Source organism: Saprolegnia parasitica (genome assembly GCF_000151545.1).
Source record: "Saprolegnia parasitica CBS 223.65 unplaced genomic scaffold supercont2.2, whole genome shotgun sequence".
Taxonomy (NCBI): domain Eukaryota; phylum Oomycota; class Saprolegniomycetes; order Saprolegniales; family Saprolegniaceae; genus Saprolegnia; species Saprolegnia parasitica.
This window is the reverse complement of record NW_012156396.1, coordinates 374,846-396,391: the sequence shown is the minus strand read 5'-3', so window position 1 is coordinate 396,391 and position 21,546 is coordinate 374,846. Positions and strand designations below refer to the sequence as shown.

The 21,546-nt window shown below is 60.3% G+C and overlaps 9 protein-coding genes across 9 annotated transcripts in view; 6 read left to right on the top strand and 3 right to left on the bottom strand.

Moving 5' to 3' along the window:
* Positions 1-934: 934 nt before the first annotated feature.
* Positions 935-2,239, top strand: SPRG_00689 (hypothetical protein). The gene has a single exon (XM_012338912.1). The coding sequence runs from the start codon at positions 980-982 to the stop codon at positions 2,183-2,185; it is 1,206 nt and encodes a 401-aa protein (XP_012194302.1). The 5' UTR covers positions 935-979; the 3' UTR covers positions 2,186-2,239.
* Positions 2,240-2,598: 359 nt separating this feature from the next.
* On the top strand, positions 2,599-3,740 carry SPRG_00688 (hypothetical protein; the record flags this gene model as incomplete). The annotated part of the gene is made up of 3 exons (XM_012338911.1): positions 2,599-2,656; positions 2,708-2,866; positions 2,911-3,740. The coding sequence occupies 3 exons, from the start codon at positions 2,599-2,601 to the stop codon at positions 3,663-3,665; spliced, it is 972 nt and encodes a 323-aa protein (XP_012194301.1). The 3' UTR covers positions 3,666-3,740.
* A 307-nt stretch (positions 3,741-4,047) lies between these two features.
* Positions 4,048-8,230, top strand: SPRG_00687 (hypothetical protein; the record flags this gene model as incomplete). Its single annotated transcript, XM_012338910.1, has 5 exons — positions 4,048-4,130; positions 4,174-4,767; positions 4,811-4,946; positions 4,995-5,112; positions 5,161-8,230. 5 exons carry the CDS (start codon positions 4,048-4,050, stop codon positions 8,193-8,195), a joined length of 3,966 nt encoding a protein of 1,321 aa, XP_012194300.1. The 3' UTR covers positions 8,196-8,230.
* A 29-nt stretch (positions 8,231-8,259) lies between these two features.
* Positions 8,260-9,558, bottom strand: SPRG_00686 (hypothetical protein; the record flags this gene model as incomplete). The annotated part of the gene is made up of 4 exons (XM_012338909.1): positions 8,260-8,499; positions 8,547-8,771; positions 8,827-9,312; positions 9,358-9,558. The coding sequence occupies 4 exons, from the start codon at positions 9,556-9,558 to the stop codon at positions 8,260-8,262; spliced, it is 1,152 nt and encodes a 383-aa protein (XP_012194299.1).
* A 439-nt stretch (positions 9,559-9,997) lies between these two features.
* SPRG_00685 (hypothetical protein) lies at positions 9,998-11,887 on the top strand (the record flags this gene model as incomplete). Its single annotated transcript, XM_012338908.1, has 12 exons — positions 9,998-10,025; positions 10,309-10,394; positions 10,449-10,547; positions 10,589-10,687; positions 10,738-10,836; positions 10,888-10,986; positions 11,027-11,125; positions 11,168-11,266; positions 11,312-11,410; positions 11,454-11,552; positions 11,602-11,700; positions 11,749-11,887. The coding sequence occupies 12 exons, from the start codon at positions 9,998-10,000 to the stop codon at positions 11,845-11,847; spliced, it is 1,104 nt and encodes a 367-aa protein (XP_012194298.1). The 3' UTR covers positions 11,848-11,887.
* Positions 11,888-12,076: 189 nt separating this feature from the next.
* Positions 12,077-13,683, top strand: SPRG_00684 (hypothetical protein; the record flags this gene model as incomplete). The annotated part of the gene is made up of 4 exons (XM_012338907.1): positions 12,077-12,657; positions 12,701-12,764; positions 12,820-13,025; positions 13,071-13,683. 4 exons carry the CDS (start codon positions 12,077-12,079, stop codon positions 13,603-13,605), a joined length of 1,386 nt encoding a protein of 461 aa, XP_012194297.1. The 3' UTR covers positions 13,606-13,683.
* Positions 13,684-13,999: 316 nt separating this feature from the next.
* Positions 14,000-16,436, top strand: SPRG_00683 (hypothetical protein; the record flags this gene model as incomplete). The annotated part of the gene is made up of 2 exons (XM_012338906.1): positions 14,000-15,555; positions 15,608-16,436. Exons 1-2 carry the CDS (start codon positions 14,003-14,005, stop codon positions 16,434-16,436), a joined length of 2,382 nt encoding a protein of 793 aa, XP_012194296.1. The 5' UTR covers positions 14,000-14,002.
* A 57-nt stretch (positions 16,437-16,493) lies between these two features.
* Positions 16,494-18,139, bottom strand: SPRG_00682 (hypothetical protein). The gene is made up of 10 exons (XM_012338905.1): positions 17,982-18,139; positions 17,836-17,941; positions 17,668-17,787; positions 17,539-17,619; positions 17,422-17,490; positions 17,268-17,369; positions 17,064-17,216; positions 16,932-17,019; positions 16,719-16,891; positions 16,494-16,651 (listed from the first exon to the last, which is right to left on the bottom strand). The coding sequence occupies exons 1-10, from the start codon at positions 18,131-18,133 to the stop codon at positions 16,517-16,519; spliced, it is 1,179 nt and encodes a 392-aa protein (XP_012194295.1). The 5' UTR covers positions 18,134-18,139; the 3' UTR covers positions 16,494-16,516.
* A 2,825-nt stretch (positions 18,140-20,964) lies between these two features.
* SPRG_18927 (hypothetical protein) overlaps positions 20,965-21,546 on the bottom strand; it is a gene marked incomplete at both ends in the record, with an annotated part of 977 nt that continues 395 nt past the window's right edge. Inside the window, one exon of the mRNA XM_012339415.1 lies at positions 20,965-21,523. Within this exon, the coding sequence (XP_012194805.1) occupies positions 20,965-21,523 (559 nt within the window). The remainder of the gene's footprint in view (positions 21,524-21,546) is intronic.

The window sequence follows — 21,546 nt, the reverse complement described above, 5'->3', positions numbered from 1 at the left end:
GCTCGTCGTAGCACCTTGGAATCGATAGTCCACCACCATATCCAGTTCAGTGTAAATTATATCTAAATAGACTCACTTCAACAAGCCGACGCCCAATCGTGCTCATCCACGTGGCGCTTTAGTCCAGGCGTAGCGCATATGTGGCGCGTTGCATCGTCGAAGTAATACAAATACATACGTACGTAATTGTCTTATACGAGTCGACTGCATCATACAGTCCTCGACACATACGTGTCTCTGGTGCTTGTAATGTACTTGACTATTATAATTATCCAACCCATGGGTGCCGTGACGAAAATTTTGAATGATGCCACACAATAAAAATGCCTCGAATGTATGAGCAGTAAAAAAATCACAGCCAATAGGAGCGCGTGACTACCCATCATTGGCCAATCGGAGGGCGATATCGTAATAAAACAAAAGTTAAATCATCATTATATTTTTGGGCGATAATCGCCCAATGCCAACTTTTTGGGCGATTATCGCCCATCTCGTCGCGGGAGGGTTAATGAACAAGTCATTGTGTTTGACCTTTTGTTTCAAGTACTCCTGAAGAAAGGAAGTGCAGACCATACTTTATTATACATGTGTGCGTCGAGTATGGTCCTCCGCAAATCTCGCAGACCAGTGCTGTGTCTCAGAGCTGTCGTTCCAGATGCTCCGCATCATCAGGATGTGCGGCCATCAGCGCTACGCAGAGACCAGATGCGGTCCTTTCTTTGTAATATGCCACGCGCCGCTCGATCGACCCTGTTTCGCGGTATCCGCCGAGTCGGCAAGCAATCTGCTTGGGTCGACGACATCAGAACATGCGACGCCTACCACTGTAGGGACGCATAACGTACACACTACGCGCAGAATGCATTACCACAGCACCCGGTACGTCACGGAACGCGTTTCGGCCAAAACAGCTTGTCGCGTCTGAGGCAGGACTGCGGTCTACTCGCCTGGTCATATTTGCTTTTACTCGCTACTACCCATGAAGCCGATTCGTATTCTGCTCGCGCTGTTGCCTCTTGCGACGATGGCCAAGACGGTGCCGGACTGGCAAGTGTGCAACTCGACCTCGGACACGTGTGCGTCGAAGGGCTGGATGTGCTGCGTCGCCGCCGACACCCCCCACTCGAAAACCAAAACGTGTCGCTCGGGTGCCTCGCAGTGCCTCTCGTCCGTCCCCAAGTCGTTTGCGGGTGCCAACAGCTACTTCCTCCATACGCTCGTCGATAGCGACCGGCGCGAGGTCCTCGACAAGCTCAAGGCGAGCGGCTTCAAGACCGTGCGTATCTTCCTCTCGCGGACCGGCGCCAACACCAAGGGCGCCAACAACGTCGGCGTCAACGACGTCGAGAACCCCGTCGGCCAGTACGACGACTCGATCCTCAAGCTCGTGGACAAGCTCATTCGCGACTGCTACGACCGCAACATGAAGCTCATCATTGCATTCCACGACCGTTGGTCGCTCGGGTGCTGGGACACGGACGCGTATGTGACCAAGTACAACCTGCCGACGACGACGAGTTGCCAGCAGCACGCCAACATCGCCAACGACTTTTACACGCGCGGTGACGCCCAGGCCGACTTTGACAAGCGCATCCAGCACATCTTGGCGCACCGCAATCCGTACTTCAACAACCGTCCGTGGAGCGAGCTCTCGGAGGCCATTTTGGGGTTTGAGCCGCAGAACGAGTCGCAGGGCGGTCTTGAGAGCGGCACCGCGATGCCCAATCCGCAGTGGCTCTGCAACCGCGCCAAGACGATCCGGAACGCCGTGTCCAACCGCAAGATCCTCGTCATGTCGGGCGGCGGCACCAACTACGGCGTGTCGCAGCTCTCCGAGTACTTTCGCTGCCCGGCGCTCGACGTGGTCGCGATCCACTCGTACGAAGGCGCGAACGCCGACAAGCTCAAGGCTGCCGTGCAGCTCGCCAACGTGCACAAGAAGCGCGTCCTCTTTGAAGAGTTTGGCGCCTCGGGAAGCAACAAGGCCAGCGGCCTCGCGGCGTACACGGCCGCGGCCAACGCGGCGGGCGTGCCGTGGATGGTGTGGCAGGTGCTCAAGCCGAGCAACCACGGCGACTTTGAAACGTGGACGGACGAGAAGGACGCGTGGGCCGCGCTCACGAATGCGGCGCGCCAATCGAACGCGCGCAAGGGGGCGTGGTCGTGGCCCGAACTCAACAAGTAGGATGGCTGTGGAGCACTCTTCCTAATCAAAATTTTGCCGAGCTCTTATACCATGCTAGTACGATGATGTGCATCTTGTTTTTTATATAGAACATGATGGGGAGTAGTGTGCGTGGCCGCGATCTTTGACGTGATGACGTGTCGGAACGTGGTGCCGAATACTAAGCAAGCGTTTCGAGCAATACATAACAGGATCTTGGGCGTGTCGCAGCGCTGCTGACCTTTTTCTTGCCCAGCTGTCGTTTCCGTGGCGTATATTTCGCACAAAGAGACGCTGGCCGTGCAATTGAGAGGCGTTTTTCGTTTTGTATGACACGGATATTGTATGCATGTTAAAGGATTTGTAAATTTAAATTGGTGGCACGAATTCCGTTTGCTTCACCACCTCTTTTTTGCTCCAGCGCAAATCCGACCATGCTCAAGCGCACGGGCCATGGCCGCGGGAAGGGCTGGAAGGCCAACGAGGAGCTCGGTACGACGAGACGACGGGAGCCGTGGTGGCGCTGATAGCGCTCGCGCTTAGATCTCCTCGCCTGCGTCAGCGACATATTGCCCGTCGACACGAACGAGTGGGAAGACGTCGTGATCGCATACAACTTTCATCGGCAGCGAGCCGACCGCCGCGACTTGCAGTCGGTCCGGCGCAAGTACAAGTCGCTGCGCAACATGGCCAGTGGCACAGGTAGAGCTGCGTCATGGCTAGGTTGCGTCGGACATGGAATGTAGGAAGTCTCACGACGCGCCAGCACTCGGCCGAGGCGAAGCGCATTCAAGACGACATCAACCGTAAGAAGGCCGTGCTGACGCTCGGTCCTAGCGACGGCACTAGCAACAACTTTGCCGCTCCGACGGCGGAAGAGCCCGCGCCAGAGGCGATCGAGCCGCCGGCCGCGCCGCTTGCCAACGTCTACGCAAGCCAAGGGCTCCGCCCCAAGGAAATTGCAGCGTTTAGCAAGCGCGTACCCAAACGTGGCACGGTGCCACCCAGCCGGCGGCAGATTTTGATTGCAATGCGCAACACGGCGTCCACGCCCGAGGGTGGTGACGACGAGGTAGCGAGCCCCCCGGTGCTGCGTCTGGAGACTACCGAGTATGCGGCCGCCATGGACGCTGTCGAGCCGCTACCCCGGCCCATGAGCAGTGAGACACCGCGACGCCTGGCGCCACTTGCCAAGCGACCGCGCTCCGAGGTCGAGGACCACGTGCTCTCACGTTTGCTGGCAATGGAAGAGTCGCGCGAACGCTGGATGCGGGAAATGGAAGAGCGCCGCGAGTCCCGCGAACGCGAGCGCGACGAGCGCTTCGAAGCGCTGCGCCTCGAGCGCGAGGAGCGGGACCGCCAGCGTGAAGAGTATCGCGACAAGATGGACGCGCAGCGGGAAGAGCGAGCGGCGCGGCACGACGAGCTCATGGCCATGGTTCTCTCCAAACTTTTGCAGCCACCAGCAGCGTTTCTGCCACGCGAAGGTCCCGCCATTTAGGAACCCGTGCATTTTGAGATGCAGCCACTGTGTATATCGTAAGGCAGTGTCACGCGAGGAATACCATGCAGGTACAGTTCTTGCGTATGTCGTTTAGACCCCGAGAGTGTCGTGAGTTCCAATTCGGACGGTCGTCGACGAGGGGTAGGTTTAGCTCGGTTGGCGGCGATCCCGTAGATAATAGCTCGGCGTTGGTTACAGTGATGGTAATCACGTGGGAGTCTGTGCATTGAACTGCGAGGCGAACGACGCGGAGGGAGGCTTAGCAGGGCGTGTTGCAAGATATTGACCTCCTTGTGGAAACCAAATATGACAAATAAGTCGGTTCTGCTCAATTCGTACTCGGGTTGACCGTTACGGAGGAAACGAGCGCCAGGGCAGCATGAGCAGCCCGGCCGGAGCGCCATGGCTCTACCAGAGTCTGCCATCGAGCACGCGGCCGCTGCAGCTGCCAGCGAGCGACAAGTACCCAGCGAGTTTTCGGTGCGCATGCTCATGGCACGCGTAGGCCGCTGTACCTCAACGCAGCGAGCCTCAAGAGTCTCTTCCAGATGGACTCGCCGGGCTTTCAAATGGCCAAACACCCGTTCCTCCAGCCGACGGCCGACCTTCGGCGCAAGCGACTCCAGCACGTCGCCGCGCTGACGCTCCCTCGTCACAAGACGAACCAAGCCGACGACAAGTCAAGCCACGTAGTACGCAAGAAGCCCTCCAAGAAGCGGGCGCGGCCTACAAAAACCCGACCGCTCATTGCACCGCCGGCGCTAGACGAGCGCGCGTCGATAGACGATGCGCAGCGTGCAGCCCAGGCAGCGCAAATGGGCTTGACGCTGGACGAGTTTAACGCGCTTGAGGCGCAGTTTGGCGGCCAAGCCCTCAACCAAAACGAGATGGTCGAGCGGTACCGCGCTGTCTTTGACGAGTACGATACGGACAAGAGCGGGTCCATCTCGCCCGACGAGCTCCGGACGCTGCTCAAGGCCATGGGCGAGGCAGACTTGGACGACGGAGAGATCAACGACATCATTCGGCAGGCCGACGCTGACAACAACGGCTCGATCGAGTTTGAAGAGTTTATCAACATGATGAAGGCGCGGAAGCGGTCCATTCGAATCGCTCCCAATTGCGTACTCATGCTCGCGTAGGCTCCTCGCGGTCGCCCAGCACGTCGGCGCGATGGCGAGTGCGTCCAAATCGAAACTTTCGCTCGTTGCCGATGCGGGGCTACCGCCGCTCAAGGTGGCGCCGCAGCGCTCCAAGCGCCATCTTCAGCAGTTCAACGTACGTGCCCTCCCATGACGTTCGCTCGTTCGATCGGTGTCTGCGTAGAGGTTCATGGCGCGGCCGACGCCAAGCTGCTTGCAGGCCGGCGCGCCCACGGACGTCGCCGCGCTCCGTCGCGAGCTCGCCTTGTCCGAGTACGGCCTCAAGACGCTCGATATGAAAGGTATCTTCCTCCCCGACGACGCAGAGTCGTTCCAACGATGCGATCTAGTGCGGGAAGATGTGCAGTGGGTGCAAGCCAACTGCCCCGTCACGTCGCTCAAGGCGCAGCTCTTTTGCCAAAAGTGGGGCGCCGAGAAAATGAACAAGTTCTTTTCCCGCATTCTGCTCAACTTTCAAGCCCGCGCGTTCTACAAGTGGATCGACTACCTCACCTTTATGGCGGCCAAGCTCAAGGCCGACAAGTACCTCAAAGTCAAGGCCGGCGCGCGCCTCCACACGCTCATGCACGCCTGGAAGCACAAGTCGCTCGTCCGTGCGTGGTTTGCGTGGACCCAAGAGGCCATCGACCAAGCCCGCAACGAGCGCAATGCGAGCGCGATCGAGATTCAGAAGCGCGCTCGCGGCCTCCTCGTGCGCGTCGCCCGCCTCCATCACCGCCAAGACGTCGGCGCGGTCGCCTTTCAGCGCATTGTACGCGGCCACCTCGGTCGCTGCGCCGTGCGGCGACTCCGCCAACATCGCCTCGAAGTCGCGAGCGCGTCGCTGCTGCAAAAGTGCTACCGAGGCTTCGCGGGCCGGCGCCTCGGTCGCCAGCTCTTCCGCGTACAGGCCATGAACCGCGCCGCAATTGTGATCCAGACGGCGTTTCGAACGTACCAGCAGCGGCTCTTTGCGCGCGAAGTGCTCTACGTCAAGCGCCAGCACCGCGCCGCCGTCATCCTTCAGTGCGCGGCACGGCGCAAAGCCGCGTACCTCGAGATCGCCCGGCGCCGGCTCGTGCGCCGGAAGGCCAAAGCCACGCGCGACCTCCAGCGCTGTGTGCGCGGCTGGCTCGGTCGGCTGCGCGTGCGTGGCATCCGACGCCGTCACAGCGCGGCAACACAGATTCAGCGTCTCTTCCGGGGTCATCGCGCGCGAGTACGCGTCACGCGCCTGCGCTGCGAGAAGGCCGCCAAGCGTCTTGCGGTCAAACGTGACCGCGCCGCACTCCGGATTCAGGCGTTTTGGCGCGGCGCCACTGGAAAGTACGCCTACCACCTGCGGCTTCGCGCAACCCGCGAACAAGAGCAGCGACTGGCCGCCACGCGCCGCGCGAGTGCGATTCGCGTCCAGAGCCTCTACCGCGGCGTTCGAGGTCGACGCTACTGCAACGCACTGGACGCCGAGCGTACGCTGCGTCGTCGCCAGCAGCTGCAGCACCGGTCAGCGCTCCAAATCCAGCGACGCTGGCGCGGCCACACCGCCACCCGCGACGTGCACTTGCGGCGGCAGGCCAAAGCCGCCCTCGACAAGGAAGAGCATTTCGCGGCCATCAAGATTCAGTGCCTCGCGCGGTCCAAGCAGGCGCGCAACCATGCGCGCAAGCTGCGCCGCGAGCGCAAGCGTCAGATGCTGCTTCGCCAAGAGCGCGAAGAAGCCGCCGTCTCGATCCAAGCCGCGCTCCGGGGGCACTGGGGTCGGCAGCGCGCCGCCAAAAAGAAAGCACTTTTTGAAGCCAACGCGCAGGCCGCGCTCGCCAAGCTCGTGCGCGATGCACAGGAGACCGCGGCTGTCCGCATTCAGTGCTGCATGCGCGGGTACCTCAGTCGGGAGCGGTACCGCGTCCGGCTGCGTGAGCACCGGATCAAAGTCGCAGCGCTCAACGCGGCCCAAGAACGCGCCAATGCCGCCATCCGCATCCAGTGCTTCCTCCGCAAGCGCAAGGCGGTGCGGATGCTGGCGCTGCGGCGCGCCGAGTTTCAAAAGCGCATTGCGATGCTTGCGTCCGAGAAGGCGGGCGACGAGATCGCACGCTTGCGCCAAGAACAGGAGGTCGAGCTGGCGCAGATGAAGCTGCAAATGCTGCTGGAGAAAGGCGCGATCGAGGCCGAGGCCGCGCGGCTCCGCGCTGAAGTCGAGCAGCAGCGATTGGTGCAGCTCGCAACGCTTAAGATCGACGAAGCCACGCTCGCCAGCGACAAACTCGCGGCGATGCTCGAGCCGTCGCACACAAGCGCGGCGCTCCAGGACGCGCGCGAGCTCGAGGCCAAGCGCGAAGCACTCGACCGCGAGCGGCAGCAACTGGCGTCAATGGAAGAGAAGCGCCGTCGGGCCGCCGACGAAGATGCCAAGCAGCGTGACGAAGATGCGCGCCTGCGCGTGAGCCAAAACCTCTTGCAGCTCGATACAGCCAAGTCCCTCGAGCTCGCGCGCAAGCAGGACGAGCAGCTCCAAGCCGCCAAAGCACTGACGGCCGAAGCCGCCAACCGCGTGGCAAAGGAGCGAGCTGCGCTTCAGATTCAAGCGTTTGTCCGCGCGAGCTTGAGTCGGAAGCGCCTCAAGCGCATCCAGGAAGATCAAAAGCGGCAGCTCGAAGCGATCAAGGACGTCCAAGAGCGCGCCTTGTTGAAAGCGCGTCTGGAGAAGGAAGAAGTCAAGCGCCGACTGGTCGAGGCGCTCGAGGACGAAGCCCGCGTCCGGGAGCAAGAGGAGCGAGAGCTCGCGCTTGTGCTCGAGCAGAAAAAGATCCGCGAGCAGCAGCGCGTCGCAGAGCGCAAGGCCAAAGATGTGGCCGCGCGCCGGATCCAGGCGGCGGGCAAAGGCTACATCGCGCGGCGCCAGGTCCAATCCATGCAGGCCAAGATCGAGGCCGAGCGCAAACGGCGGGAAGCGCAGGCTGCCAAAGAAGCCGCGGCCGAAGAAGCGGCGGCGAAGGCGAAGGCCGACGCGGTGGCCACCTCGACCAGCGACGACGAGTGGGTCGAATACTGGGACGAGAACGCGCAGGCGTCCTACTACTTTAACATTCGCACCCAAGAGGCGAGCTGGACAAAACCGGGCTACACCAACCCTGCCGACGTGGCGGCGCAGCTGCTGAGCTACTCGAACGCGATCTCGACGCAAGATTACACGACCGAGAACGTGGGCGGCTACTATAGCGCGACGACCAACGAGTATGGTTTCTACGACGAGGCAGGCGTGTACCACTACTACGACGACGGCGCTGCGGCCAGCGGCAGCGACGGCTGGGCGCAGTACGTGGACGAGGCGTCCGGCGCGGCGTACTACTACAACCACTACACGGGCGAGCGCTACTGGGCCTAAGACAGCTCTAAGACGCAAGTAAACGTAATACGAACGTGCTCAAATTGTACTATGCGTCAACGGCCTAGATCACTTTACGAAACGCAGCGGGCTCGGGCGGCCAGCGATACACGGAACTGTGGGCAGTCGTCGTGCGCGGGACGTTGAGCGCCTTGGCCGTCTCGAGTTCTTGGTTGGGGCTTCGATAAGAGTCCGGCTTGTCGACCTTGGCCTCGAGCCGCGCCAGCCGTGCGTCGAGCTGCGCGAACTTGTCCGTGACGAGCGCGAGAATATCGTCGAGCTTGTTGCAAAGCGTCGCCTCGAGCTATCATACGCCATGTCAAAAAGTCGCTCAATGAACCGTCGTTGTACCGTGGCCAACGTGGCCTGCATCGCTGGCACCGATGGCGTTGGTGCGCGCGAGGGCTGGATCGGGTGCTCGACACTTGGCTGAATCGGCAGTTCTCGTGGGTACAGCTCGTCGACGGCGTCGTCACACTCTTCGTACGTACGTGGCGACTGCTGCTCTTGTTGAACATGTGCTTCGACCCAGTACGGTGTTGGTGGCGGCGGCTTCAAGACCGCCTTGTCCATAGTCTACCAGCCGAGTGACTTCGAGATCGTTCGTGTAACGGAGTGTAAGCATCATTACCTTGTACACAGCGCCATCGATGGGTGTCTGCCAGTTGAAAATAAGCGGAGCCTCGGGCTCGGGCTCGGGCTGTGGGGCCGGAAGGAGCGGCGATACGTGGTATGCGGGCGGTGACGCGACGTGTCGAACCACGCGCGACGGCTTGGTCTGCCCAAGGTTGACGCTCTGCCATGTCGCTGGAGCCTTGGCGCGATGCTCGACCATTTCAATCGGCGATTGGACGGGGCGCGATGGCCGGCCAGAAGGCGCCTTGTCGCTGGGCACCCAAACCGACTGCTTTATTCGCTGCTGGCGAAGGCCCTCGACGTGGATCTTGGCGATGTGCTCGAGCATCTCGGCCACAATGATGAGTTTGCGCTCGCGAAACTGCGTCGCCGACAAAAACTGAGCGCTGGTGAGCGAAGGAAAGTACCCGAGGTGCTCGCGGGCAAAGCGAAAGACGCCGTCGACAAACTTGGCGTCCGTACGCCCATAGAGATCGAGGTCCTACATGTGATTTAGATGAGCGCGATATCAATGGCGGCTACGCACCGCTGCTTGCACGCGCTGCGCGACGTGCCGCGAGTAGTCGAGGAGCGCGTAGTGCAAGATGCGCAGGAGCTCGCGAAGGTGGTTCACGGGCGTGCCTCTGGCGAGCTGCTTGGCAGCGTCGTTGGCGTCGTGCGGGTACTGGATCGCCTGCAGCTGCCGCCGGACCTTGGTCGCGTTGTTGCCGAGGTCGCCCGTCGCCATGGCCAAGATCTGCGCCCAATCGTCCGCATACTTCGGTTGGTCATCCGGATAATTCAAGTTTTTGAAAAGCACCCGCTGGTCGGATCGCGAGACGGACGCCAGTGCGGCCTCTGCCACCACGCGCCTCGACTTCGGTTCGAGCCCAAGCTACCGGTGCGGTATCATCGAGCATGCTAATAATACAGGATGTTTGGCCACGCGAGGCCTTGCTTTTCGAGTTGCTGACCACCACCACGACGTGGTCGCTCCTTGAAGAAGCGTTGAATCTGGTTCAATAGACACGTTGCTTGCCGCTACGACGCGACGGAACGGACATGCAGCGCCACTCTAAAGGCCTTACATGATGCACCAAGGGCGTTCCTCACGCCGACATGTATGTAAACTGTCGTGTCGACGGGTCGGCTGTATCCGACGCTGAGATGGCAGAGGCCACGCGGGCATGGCAGCGCCAGACGAGCGCATCCGAGGTGCGTTCGTATAAACATGGCCCGGGCGCAAAAGAACGGACGTTTCTCGCAAGGTGCGGGCAGAGCACGCAGTGTTGAGCTTGATGTTTCGCGTGCGCTCTGCGTCCTTGCCAAAGTGGGAGCCCCAGGTCAGCGACGATAGGCTCCTTGCCGAGGCAGCGCAAGGCGGCGACGCCGCGCAGGTTGCGCTCCTCCTTCAGAGAGGCGCCAACCCGAACGCGGTCGTCGAGGCAATGGCTTCTTGGCGCGCACGGCTCGTGCTCATCCATGTATTACGCTGTAGGCTTCCATGCCGTTGCATTCCAAGGCAACGCTGCAATCGTCGATCTCCTTCTTCGCGCCAACGCCAACCCGCGCACCGCCGACGAGGTACTTGGCGCGATTCCTTCCTAATTGCGAATCGACAGCCGTCGACGCGGGTAGAACGGGTGGACGCCTCTGTACGTCGCAGCTCAAAACGGGTTTTCCAAGGTCGTCTCGCTCCTACTTTCTGCCGACGTCGATCCGAACCAAGCCACTCGCGTACGCGCTGGCAACCACATTCGTGTCTCAGGGCTCTATAGGCAGGCTGGACACCGCTGTTTGCGGCTGCGCACTTTGGCCACAGTACCATTGTCTCGATGCTGCTTGCTGCCGGCGCGGATGTCAACCAAGCAGAGCTTGTACTTGATGCACGTTGAGGGACGTTCTTGAACCGCGCACCTGTTTGTAGAGCGGGCGAACACCGCTGTGGGCAGCAGCACTCAGCGGCCGCAGCATCATTGCGTCACAGCTCCTCGGCGCCAACGCCAACGTCAACAAGGCCATGCGCGTAATCATCGCATTCATCGAGCGAGACTCATGTCAGCTGTGGCAATGATAGCTGGGGCACACGCCGCTGTACGTGGCGGCGCAGAATGGCCACTCGGTCGTCGTGTCGCTCTTGCTCGGGGCCAACGCCGACGTCAACGCGTGCCGCGAGGTGCGTGGAGGCAGTGTTGCCAAGCTTATAGACGCGAAAGGGAGAGGCGACCGCGCTCTTCATTGCGGCGCACAACGGGCACTCGAGCGTCGTCAAGCTCCTTCTGCACGCGCGCGCCAGCGTCTCCAAATGCACGAGCGTACGAGGCCGATGAGTCGCAATTCGCTCATGTCTGGCGTAGGAAGGTGCGACGCCGCTCTTCATTGCAGCGCAGAACGGCCATGCGCGGTGCACGGCGCTGCTATTGCGAGCCCACGCCAAGCCCGATCAGCCCAAGAACGTACGACGCGTCGTGGTGTTGCATCGACATACCTTTTGTGGCTAGGACGGCGCGACGCCCTTGTACATTGCGGCGCAGTGCGGGCATCTGGATGTCGTGCGCCTTCTCATTGAGGCCCACGCGAATGTCAACAAGGCCGACCTCGTACCGACTTGGTGACCGACCTGTGGCGCTGATATGGCTGTAGAAACGCGAGTCGCCGCTGTGGGTCGCGGCCGAGATGGGGCAGGAGGCGGCGGTGAAGCTGCTCCTGGACGCGCAAGCAGACATCAACCAGTGCGACAAGGTATAGATAAACCCGTCGTTGGCTGGATGTGGCAATGGGCGTCCAATAGAATGGCGCAACTCCGCTCTTTGTGGCCGCCAAGCGAGGGCACGAAGGCGTCGTATCGGCCCTGCTGACAGCCAAGGCCAACTTTGAGCTTCGCAACGCGGTACAATTTGAATCTGCGCCAAGGGCAACATTGTCATGCGCCAAGTAGACGGGCAAAACACCGCTCATGATTGCGGTCCGAAAGAAGCACAAGCGTATCGTCGAACTCCTCTTCCGCGCCGCGCTTGTGAGTAAAAAAATCTTGTAATTGTACCGTAAAAATCCCGTGAATCTCAATTGAAAAGTCCGTCAAGGTGTATCAGTGCTAGCCTCTCGCGAGGTCGACCGTTGGCAAGGCAAGGACTTGTTGTCTTCCCGTGTCGTCGGCGACAGCTCCGCGTTCAACCTGGCTCGAAAGATACCAAAATCTCGATTCCGATTGGTCAAAATTGATGGAAATCAGAGGCCGTCAACGAAATATCTTGAGTTTCGCCGCCATGGAGACGCCCCGGACGAGGTACCTTGGCCTCATGCGCGTCGTCTCGATCGTCCCCATCACGTGCATGCTGCTCTTCGCGTCGCTCAACTGGCGCCTCGTGCTCGACTACGTGTACATGGACCGCGAAGCGCTCTTCGTCGTCCGGCGGTGGACGTTACCGGCGCCAGCGCCGACGCCGTTCTCGACCAAGACGCGCTACGACGCTGCGCTGCCGTTCGAGCCGCATGGCCTCGACGACCTGCGCTCGCTGCCCCAGTGCAAGCTCGTGCAGATGAATGCGCTCCTCCGCCATGGCACGCGGTACCCCATGGCGCCCGAGTTTGCCAAAATGCAGAACGTGCTCGTCTGGCTCCAGTCCACGTTCCACGACGACGTGCCAGCGTGGCTCCAAGCGTACAACTTTAGCTACGACGCGCATGCAGCCGAAGGTCTGGCGCCCGCGGGTATCCGCGAGCTCGCGGACCTCGGGCAGCGCGCCGGCCGCCTTGCCGACCGTCTAGGCTTGTCGCGCGACTATACTCCAGCGCACTACGTCGTCGAGCACACGCACGTTGCCCGGACCAAAGCGAGCGCCATTGCGTATGCGCGAGCGATTCCCCGCGGGTGCTTACAGTTGCTCTAGCTTTGCCAACGCATATTTTACAAATGCGACGTCCGTCACCTACGTCGTAAAGCCCGCCGGCGAGGTCAACTCGCGTCCTACCGCATGCGCTCGGAACAAACTCAGTTCTCTGATTCTAGGACGTCGAGTTGCGCTTCTTTGACAACTGCCCGCGCTACTTGCGCGACGTTCGTAACAACAAGACGGCCATGACGATCGAAACCAAACGCTTCGAAGCGTCGGCGCGCGCCAAAGCGCTCGTCGATGAGTTGCATCGCGCGCTGCAGCTGCCGCCGACCGCACAGCTCTCGTTCAGCGAGCTCAAGACCATCTACGACGCGTGCTCGTGCGACGTGAAGATCCCTAATAGCGAGTTCTGACGCTCTCGTAGGTACGACGTCGCGCTCTTCCACGACCGCCGCACGTGGTGCCGCCTCTTCTCGGTCAAGGCGCTGCGACTCCTCGACTTCTACGCCGACTTGAAAAAGTACTACGAGTGCGGCACGGGCTATGAGATCTCGTATGCGATCGCGGCGCCGCTCTTGGCGCAGATGCTGCGCACGATGGAGGCCGCCGCTTCGAACCCGCTGGGCGTCGTCGGGTATTTTCGTTTTGCGCACGCCGAAACCGTGCTCCCGCTCGTGTGTCTCCTCGGTCTCTGCACCGACACCAAGCTCCTTGCTGCCTTCGACGATGATGAAATCGCCCACCGCGTCTTCAACGTCGCTGCCATCTCGCCGTTTGCGGGCAACGTGGTCTTTCATTTGTTTGCGTGTGGCGACGAGCACCGCGTCCAGCTGCTTTTGAACGAGCGGCTCGTACGGCTTCCGAGCTGCGGCGAGAAGGGCTACTGCACGCTGCCCGAGCTCCGCACCATCTACGCGGCAGCGCTGACGTACAACTTTACAGAGCACTGCCGCGTCTAAGTCGCGCAGGAGAATCACCGCCTCTTTACACTGCAAATGACGGTTGCGAGATCAATGTCACGAGGTCGTTGCAGCGCCCCTACGCTAGCCCTGTAGAAGCTGGCTCCTTCATGGCGGTGGAGCATACAAATAGACCACCTTCATCCAAGTTCGTGGTAGCTGACTAGTCATGAGGCACGAGTGTGATGCGCCATGGCACCGACGCTCGCCACAGTGGCGTGATGGGCATCACATTGCACTTATTGTATTCTCCATTTCGTCTCATCTTATACATGTATCCATTTTATATGTGTAAAATCAAATGAAATAAAATAAACCACATAGAAGAGACCGATACGAGACATGCCACATCTGTTATCCGGAAGGAACCGGAAGAACGTGGGTATTTATACAGGCCATGGCGTCGGTGTCGGGCTGTGACGAGATGGAGGGCCACCTGCACGTCCGCGCCAAGACGCTCAACGTGTGGAAGAAGCGCCGCTTCGTGCTGACAGGCTCCACGCTGCAGTACTTTTCCATTGCGCCCGAGGCCAAGCCCAAGACCATCTCGAGCCTCGCATTCAGCAGCCTCTCGAAAGCCAAGGCCAAGCTCTCCAAGCCAACCAAGACGACCGACCGCATCTACGACATGGCCGGCTGCAGTATCAAGACCGTGCACGAGTACTTGTCGAGCCGGCCATTCACGTTCCAGGTCGCGTCGCCATCCTTTTTCCTGCTCTTGCACGCCGACACGATGGAAGAGATGGGCGCGTGGATCCGGTGCCTGCGCGCTGCGGCGCCGCCCATCGACCGCCTTCCGTTCGCATCGCCCACGAGCCTCTTGTCGCCAACCTCAACGATGATCAAGGTCGCGGCGCAGTCGAGCGACGACGACATTTTCGAGTTTGGCATCGCGACCGCCATGGACATCATCACGTGCCTGCAGCATGGCCGCTTCCACAGCGACCGCCTCGTCATCTACAGCTCCACCTTTCTCGGAAAGAAGCAGCTCGCGCGCGGGAGCGTTCTCATTGCGATCAACGGCCACTCGGTCATCGAGTGCAGCTCGAAAGACGTCCATACGAAGCTCACGTCCCTCGCACTGCCCTCGACGCTGCAGTTTCTCCGGTGTCGACCAAAAGCCGGCGTGCTTCGCTGCCAGTCGTACGAGTCGCTCGGCTCGATGCTCAAGCTCACAACGAGCGGCACAGCGCTCATGGGCTGGCGCGACGTCGCCTGCGAAATCGACGGCGACCTCTTTGTCTGCGCCCGCTTCCTCTCGACCGCCACGCTCGCAATGGCCAAGTGGAGCCAATCGATCTTGCCGTCCGACAATTCGGTTGGTAGCAGCAGTAGCACAACGTCGTCGTCGTCGGATGCATCGCGACCTGTCTCGGCGTCCAAAGCCAACGTACCGCTCGCTGGCTGCTCGGTGCGCCTCGTCCACGAAGTGCTGGCTGGTCGACCGTTCTGCTTTCTGCTCTCACACTCGCCCGCGAACGTCCAGCAAGAAGTACCGCTCCTCTTCCAAGCGAGTTCGCAGGAAGACATGCTGCAGTGGCTCGGCGCGCTCGTGCATGCGATCGACTTGGCCAACGGCGTCGTCGTTGGCGGCGGCGTCAACTGCAGCCCGCTGCCCACAGCGATCCAGAACGCACACGCGACGGCGTTTTTCCCGCCAGAGATCGACGAGCAGACCACGAACCCGAGTCTCACGCGTGCCCTCCACGCACAAGGCGACTTGGTGTTTGAGAAGCCTGTCGTACCCATGGTGACCAACGACGAGCTGGTTCGGCTCCTCCTCTTCTGCCAGCAAGAAGCGCGGTATACCGAGGCGCTGCAGGTGCTTTTGCAAGAGCCCGCAGCGCGGAGCACATACTGGCCGCAGCTCTTCGCGTGGGGCCTCGCCACTCCCACCGTTTCGACGCCCGACCAACTCGAAGCGCTCGTCCATCTCCCAATCTCCGACGAGTACATTGATCATCGACATGCTCTTCAAACGGACTCACGCGACGGACGTTAGGGATGCAATCCAGCTACAAAAAGATGTACCGCGGACGATGTCGTGGATGGCGTCGTCGGAAGGCGCGCCGCTCAACACTGTGCGCGCTCCGCCCGAGCGTCTCATGTCACTGCACCGGATTCTGCATGCGTTCATTGCATCCACGCACGTGCAGTACCTCCAAGGCATGAACGGGATTGCCTTCCTCCTCCTCGAGCTAATGGACGGCGACGAAGTGCGCGTGTACCAGTACTTGGAGGCGATGGTGCACCACATTTTGCCGTCCATTTTCGACGCGAGCGACGAAGTAAGCGCGCTCGTGCAAACGGGTCAGCACCTCGAGAGCATGATGCGCATGTACCTCCCGACGCTGACTGCGCTCTTTGATGACGTCGGCCTCCCGGTCTTCTTACTCGCGTATAAGTGGTTTCCGACGCTCTTCTCGGACGTGTCGCTCCAAGCCAACCGCAAGCACAACCAGCTGCAGTACGACACGCTCTTGTGTATCTGGGACATTTGCCTCCTCATGGGCATCGAGGGCATGTACTGCGTCTCGATGGCCCTCTTTGCAAGCGCCGAGCCGTCGATTCGCGCACTTGGCAGCGGGTGTTTGGCCGAAGAGGTCTCGCACGCGTTCATCCACGTGCTCTCGACGCTTTCCTGCCACGACCTCATCCTGCACGTCTCCGAAGTCATTGAGACGTGCCGCCACCCGCTCCTCTTGCAGTGGCGCAACGCCCATCACCGCCGCGTGCACCGACCAATTCACGTCAAGGACCTCGATACGGGCCAAGTGTTTGGGGTCGAAGGCGCATACTTGTACCCGCTCGACCACACCGAGCCGCAATAACGATTCCTCTTGGTCCAGTGTAATGGCTACCAAGGGTGTACACATTGTCCTATTGTCTTACGGTCAATTGTTGATGAACGTTAAAGACCCTCAGGGCGCACGTGGTGAAACTTGTCAAAGTCGATCGTGACACCGCCGCTCGAGACGTTGCGAGAGACGCATGTGTCAAAGACGCAGTGCCACTGCAAGTCATGCAGCGTGTACGAATAGCGTGCCTGCGCCAGAGCCATATCAATATTGATACATTGATACGACAGACAAGGTCGTTGCGAGGTGTAGTACCTGCATGGTGTTGGACGTCGTGCTGTCTTCGCCCTCGAGGATCACGAGCACCTCGAGCTCGGACGTCGCCAAGTGCCGACGAATCTGCTCTTCGGTCGGCGCCACCGGTTCGGCCGCGCCGCGCTCGTAGTCGCGGTTGCCGTTCTCGTGGTCAATCGCGCGCTGACACGGGTCTACTCATGTGTCGATCCATCGAAGTGGGTACTTGAGTACCGGGGAAGCCGGGACACGTCGAGGCGTAGTAGTCTGTCGGGAGACACTCGCGCGGAAAGAGCGGGCTCCACTGGTCAATGCGGTGCACCTATCAACGCCTTACCACCCGCTTCCGACGTGCCTGCTTCGTACCACGAGCTGCGGGAGCGCCATGAGAAGGTACGCGCCAATGTCGTCGTCCGGCTGCTGCAGCCGCATGTGATGCGTCTGGAACAGCGCTTCCTCCGTGCCATCGGGCGCAATCTCGTGCCGGATGCCATAGCACCGGACATGGGCCTCGACGAGCTAGTACATGTCACCGCTTCTCGCATGCAAGCGTAGCGCATTCGTTGATACCTGGTGCTTTCGGCGCTCGCACACTTGAAACATGAGGTAGTAGCCGCCGCGGATCTTGCGGATGACCGCGTCTTTGGAAAAGACGATCGAGAGCGACCGCGTCTAGCAACCACGCGTCGAGTGCCATGGCTGCCAAGAAACACATGCCACGTACATCGGCGCGGGAGAAGCGGACAAAGAACATCCCAATGAGGATCGAGTCGAGGAAGATGCCCGCAAACGACTAAAACACCATCCTTGGTATCTGGCGAGCCACGACGAGGACGCTTACCTCCATTGTCAGCAGAAACGCCATCGAGCCGCAGCCGCCGTAAAAGATGTCGTCGGACGGCGCGCCATACCCGATCGTCATCTGTCGTCATACATCCTCATGATCGAGCGGATAGAAGCGGCAACTTACGATGGTTTCGACCGAGAAGATGTAGGCTTCGGTGAGGCTGCTGATCCCGACGTGGCACTCGGGGTCCTTGAGCGACACGGTTTGGTACGCGATCGCAAAGAAGAAAATGACGCAGGCGTACTACAGACAGAGATAAATGGAGGGCCTCTCTCTCTTCGGACGTCGTACGACAACAAAGACCGCTGTGACGAGGCGCGCGGTGCGCGTGTTGATGACCGTGTGGTACAAGTCGTCCCAGTAGATCTTGCGCCACGAGCCACCGACGCGCTGGATGCTAAGACAGACTGAGATTGCACTTGTGGCAATCGTCGTACTTGTATTTGCCAAAGGACATTTGGCCGAGAAGGCCGTACTGGCTCTCGGGGATCGCGTGGTTCCCGCCGCGATCGAGGAACCGCGTCGTCGGGCGACGCGCTGGCGTGTGCATCGGCAGAAGCGGCTGGGCCGCGCCCATTGATTTGCCCATCGTGTTGTGATCGCAACTGCCTTTTCTTTCTCAACGTTGACTCGGTTTTACTATACAATACAAAAACGTTATATAGCGTATCTTTCGTCCAACGGCAGCGCCTAGGAAGATTCGCCAATATGCAAAATATAGGCAATATATATAAGCAACTATCTAAGTTTTTCTTATTCCTCGGTACTACACTAGTTCGATGATGCTCGTCGCGTGGAGCCTACAGCTCGACAGTGCGTCCTGCTTTGCGCAATAGCGTGTCCCGGCGCAGCTGCCGGATCACACTCCGAAGCGCATGCACCGTGCTCTGCGCTTGCTGGTCGCCGAGAAGGCCTTGCACGCGCGGGTGCCCGAGCTGGTCCTCGACCGCCATGATCATTTGCACAAAGGCCTCGTCGCCGACCCAGGGCGATGGCGGCGGCGGGTCCAAAAGCGCGTTTGTCGGCGAGTCGAGTCGCAGCGACGGCGCGTGGAGGAGCTCGTCAATGTCGCGTTGGATCTCTTCGCGGAGCACGCGCGAGTCGTTGTCGTCGATCGCCATCCACTCGACAATCTCGGTCGAGATCTCGCCGTACGTCGCGTTGAGCGATATGCACGAGAGCATTGCGCACATGTCGTGGACGATGTGGCACTCCTTGTGCTCGCTCATGCGGTCGAGGCCCGGCACGAGCGTCGAGAGCGCCCAGCTGTTTTGAATCGTGTCGCGTGAGAGCGACTCCCACGCCGCCTTGATCGTGACCATGGCGTCAAAGAGATGCGGCGACCGGCCGTACGCAATGCCGGCCGCGCCCTTTGGCACGAGCGTCCGCGCCTTCTGCTCGAGTTCGAGGCGCTTCTGGTCCCCGAGCGAGAGCACCGAAATCAGATCCGAGAAAATCGCAAACTTGAATTCTTTCTTGAGCGCGTCAATGATGCCGAGGTTCATGGGCTGGAAGCGCGAGCCCATGTTGAGCGGCACAAACATCGACGTGACTTGGTCGACGGCAAACTCGACGTTCTGCGCGCCGTGCTCCAAGAGAAGCAAAACCGGCTCGTTCGTGCGGAGCTTGACCTCGGGCATGAAGACGTTTTGGCACCAATGGTTGAAGATGGTCGAGTCCATCCACGCCTTCACTTGGGACGCGTAGTGAATCGGGAGCGACTTGTAGCCGGCCGAGACCGGCGACTTTTCCTTCCCGACCATGAGAATTGGAATCTTGTGCGTCCCGGTCGCGTTCGTGCAGACGACGAGCGTGACGCGCTCCATCTTGCGCTGCGTCACCTCGGCGCTCTCAAACGGGCAGAGCACGTTGTAGGACGGCACGAGCTGGTAGAAAAGACTCGTCTCGCACATGTTGTAGATGCGGTCGGGCGAGTACTGCAGAATCTTCTCGCGGAGCTGCTTCATCTGCAGCTGCAAATCCAGGTTGCTCATGTTGTTGACGTACTGCCCCGGGCTCGTCGTCGGGTGCGGCGGCAGGTTGAAGCGCGAGCAAAACTTGTTGTACCACGCCACCGACGGCTTGTACTCGGCCGCGGGGTATTTCTCGGCGAGCTCCTTGGCCTTGCGCTGGATGAGCGACGGCGCCACCATGACGTTGCGCGACTGGAGCGCCGTGACCCAGCCGTAGAGCTCCGAGTCGAACGACGACGTGACCTCCATGTGCAAGGGCGCCGGCGGCGGCTTCTTGCGCTCGGGACGGACCGCCGACGAGGATGTGCTGGGAAGCGGCCCCGTGGGCAGCCCCGTGCCCGCAACGCGCTCCAAAATTTTGTCCTTCTTCTGGAGAAGCTGGCGGATCGCTGCCTCCGAGATGTTGTAGCGTCGACCGAGCTCGACCTTTTTGATCGTCGGGTCGCGCTCGACGGCGCGAATGATGTCGATGCGCTGCTTGTCATTGGGCCGCAGCTTGCCCTTTCGACCACCCCGGCCAAGGATCGTCGTCGGTATCAGCGGTTGGCCCGTCGGCAACATGTTGGCCGAAATCTCTTCAATGCCAGTGGGTCGGTCGTCGTGGCTGTTGGGGTTGGACTTGAGATACCGGTCGAGGATAGCGTCCTTCTTCTGGAGGAGCTGGCGGATGGCCGCCTCCGTGATGTTGTAGCGTCGACCGAGCTCGACGTTCTTAAGCGTCGGGTCCCGCTCGACGGCGCGGATGATGTCGATGCGCTGCTGGTCCGTGAGCCGATGGCGCTCCTTCTTGACGCCCTTGGCGTCTCCAGACCCGGCCCCTTGCGCGTTCATGCTGCCTTCGACGGTCCGAAAACTTCGGGGCAATATCCAAATACTTCGAACGGCTCGAAGTAAACACTGGTTGCACCGTTGAGCCCGCCTAAGTGCGCTCCAAAGAACTGGCGCCTTCTGTTCAAAAGTGCGCGCTTTGTCAATCGCACTTAATAGGAACTATTTAAGTTTTCAAACGCCCAGTCGATCGTCAGGACGACATGGCAACGAGGTAGGAGCGACTGCTCCTACCAGTAGGCCAAGGCCGATGGACCATCAACCGAGGCGATCGCGACTGCATGCACGAGCCTATTGGCCTAGTCGTACGCGCCTGCAATGCAATCATGCTACCCTTCGAGATCCGTTGCGACCGTAATGCGATAGAAAGGCCACCTTCAAGGACGAGCGAGCCATGCTGCTTCGCCCGTGTAGTAGTGTAGTAAATGCACAACTAGCAGTTCGAGCGCCGCTAATCGGTCATCGCACCAGCCGCTGTCATCACTGGGATGCATGGAGCATTAATTCATGGACGTGCTTCGATGTCGTGCTGGCTGTGCTGGTGATGATGCATTGATGAGGCAAGAGGCGGAGCTACTCATGCAAGGTCGTATATAATTGAATACGCTAGTGATCGTATCTACTTGTACGCGAGTTCGGCAATCGACGAGCTCCAATTCGCCGCGTTCTCAAAGCCGTTGCGGCCAAGGTTGTAGTCCTGGATCGTGGCTTGGAGCTCGGCACGGGTCGTCATGACAAACGGGCCGTACTGCTCGATGGGCTCGTTGATGGGCTTGCCGCTGAGCACGACACACTGCATCTCGCCCGTCGTCTCGAGCGTGACGCCGTCTTCGTTGCCGTTGGCCGAGAGCAAAATGACCGAGTGCGGCTCGACGCGCGTGCCACCGATGAAGCCCTCGCCCGAAATGACGTACACGAACGCATTGTGGTCTTTCGGCAGCGCATGCGAGTGCGACGCTGCGCCTGAAAAGATGAAATGCACGTACGTGATCGGGACGTTGGTAAAGACACTGGCGGTCTCGCCCATGGCTTGGCCTGCGATCACGATCGCCTCGACGTTGCCTTCCTTGGCGCGCGGGAGACCCTTGGCCGGAATCTCCTGGTACTTGGGCTCGGTCATCTTGAGCGACTTGGGCAAATTGAGCCAGAGCTGGAGCCCAATCGCGGGCTTGTTGCGGCTCGCAGGCATCTCCGAGTGGAC

Coding starts and splice junctions, on each gene's coding strand:
- SPRG_00689 (XM_012338912.1), top strand. CDS start 980: ATGAAGCCGATTCGTATTCTGCTCGCGCTGTTGCCTCTTGCGACGATG.
- SPRG_00682 (XM_012338905.1), bottom strand. CDS start 18,133: ATGGGCAAATCAATGGGCGCGGCCCAGCCGCTTCTGCCGATGCACACG. Junction 17,491..17,538: donor CGTTTCTGCTGACAATGGAG/GTAAGCGTCCTC, acceptor ATGGTGTTTTAG/TCGTTTGCGGGCATCTTCCT. Junction 17,020..17,063: donor TGGCGCTCCCGCAGCTCGTG/GTACGAAGCAGG, acceptor AGGCGTTGATAG/GTGCACCGCATTGACCAGTG.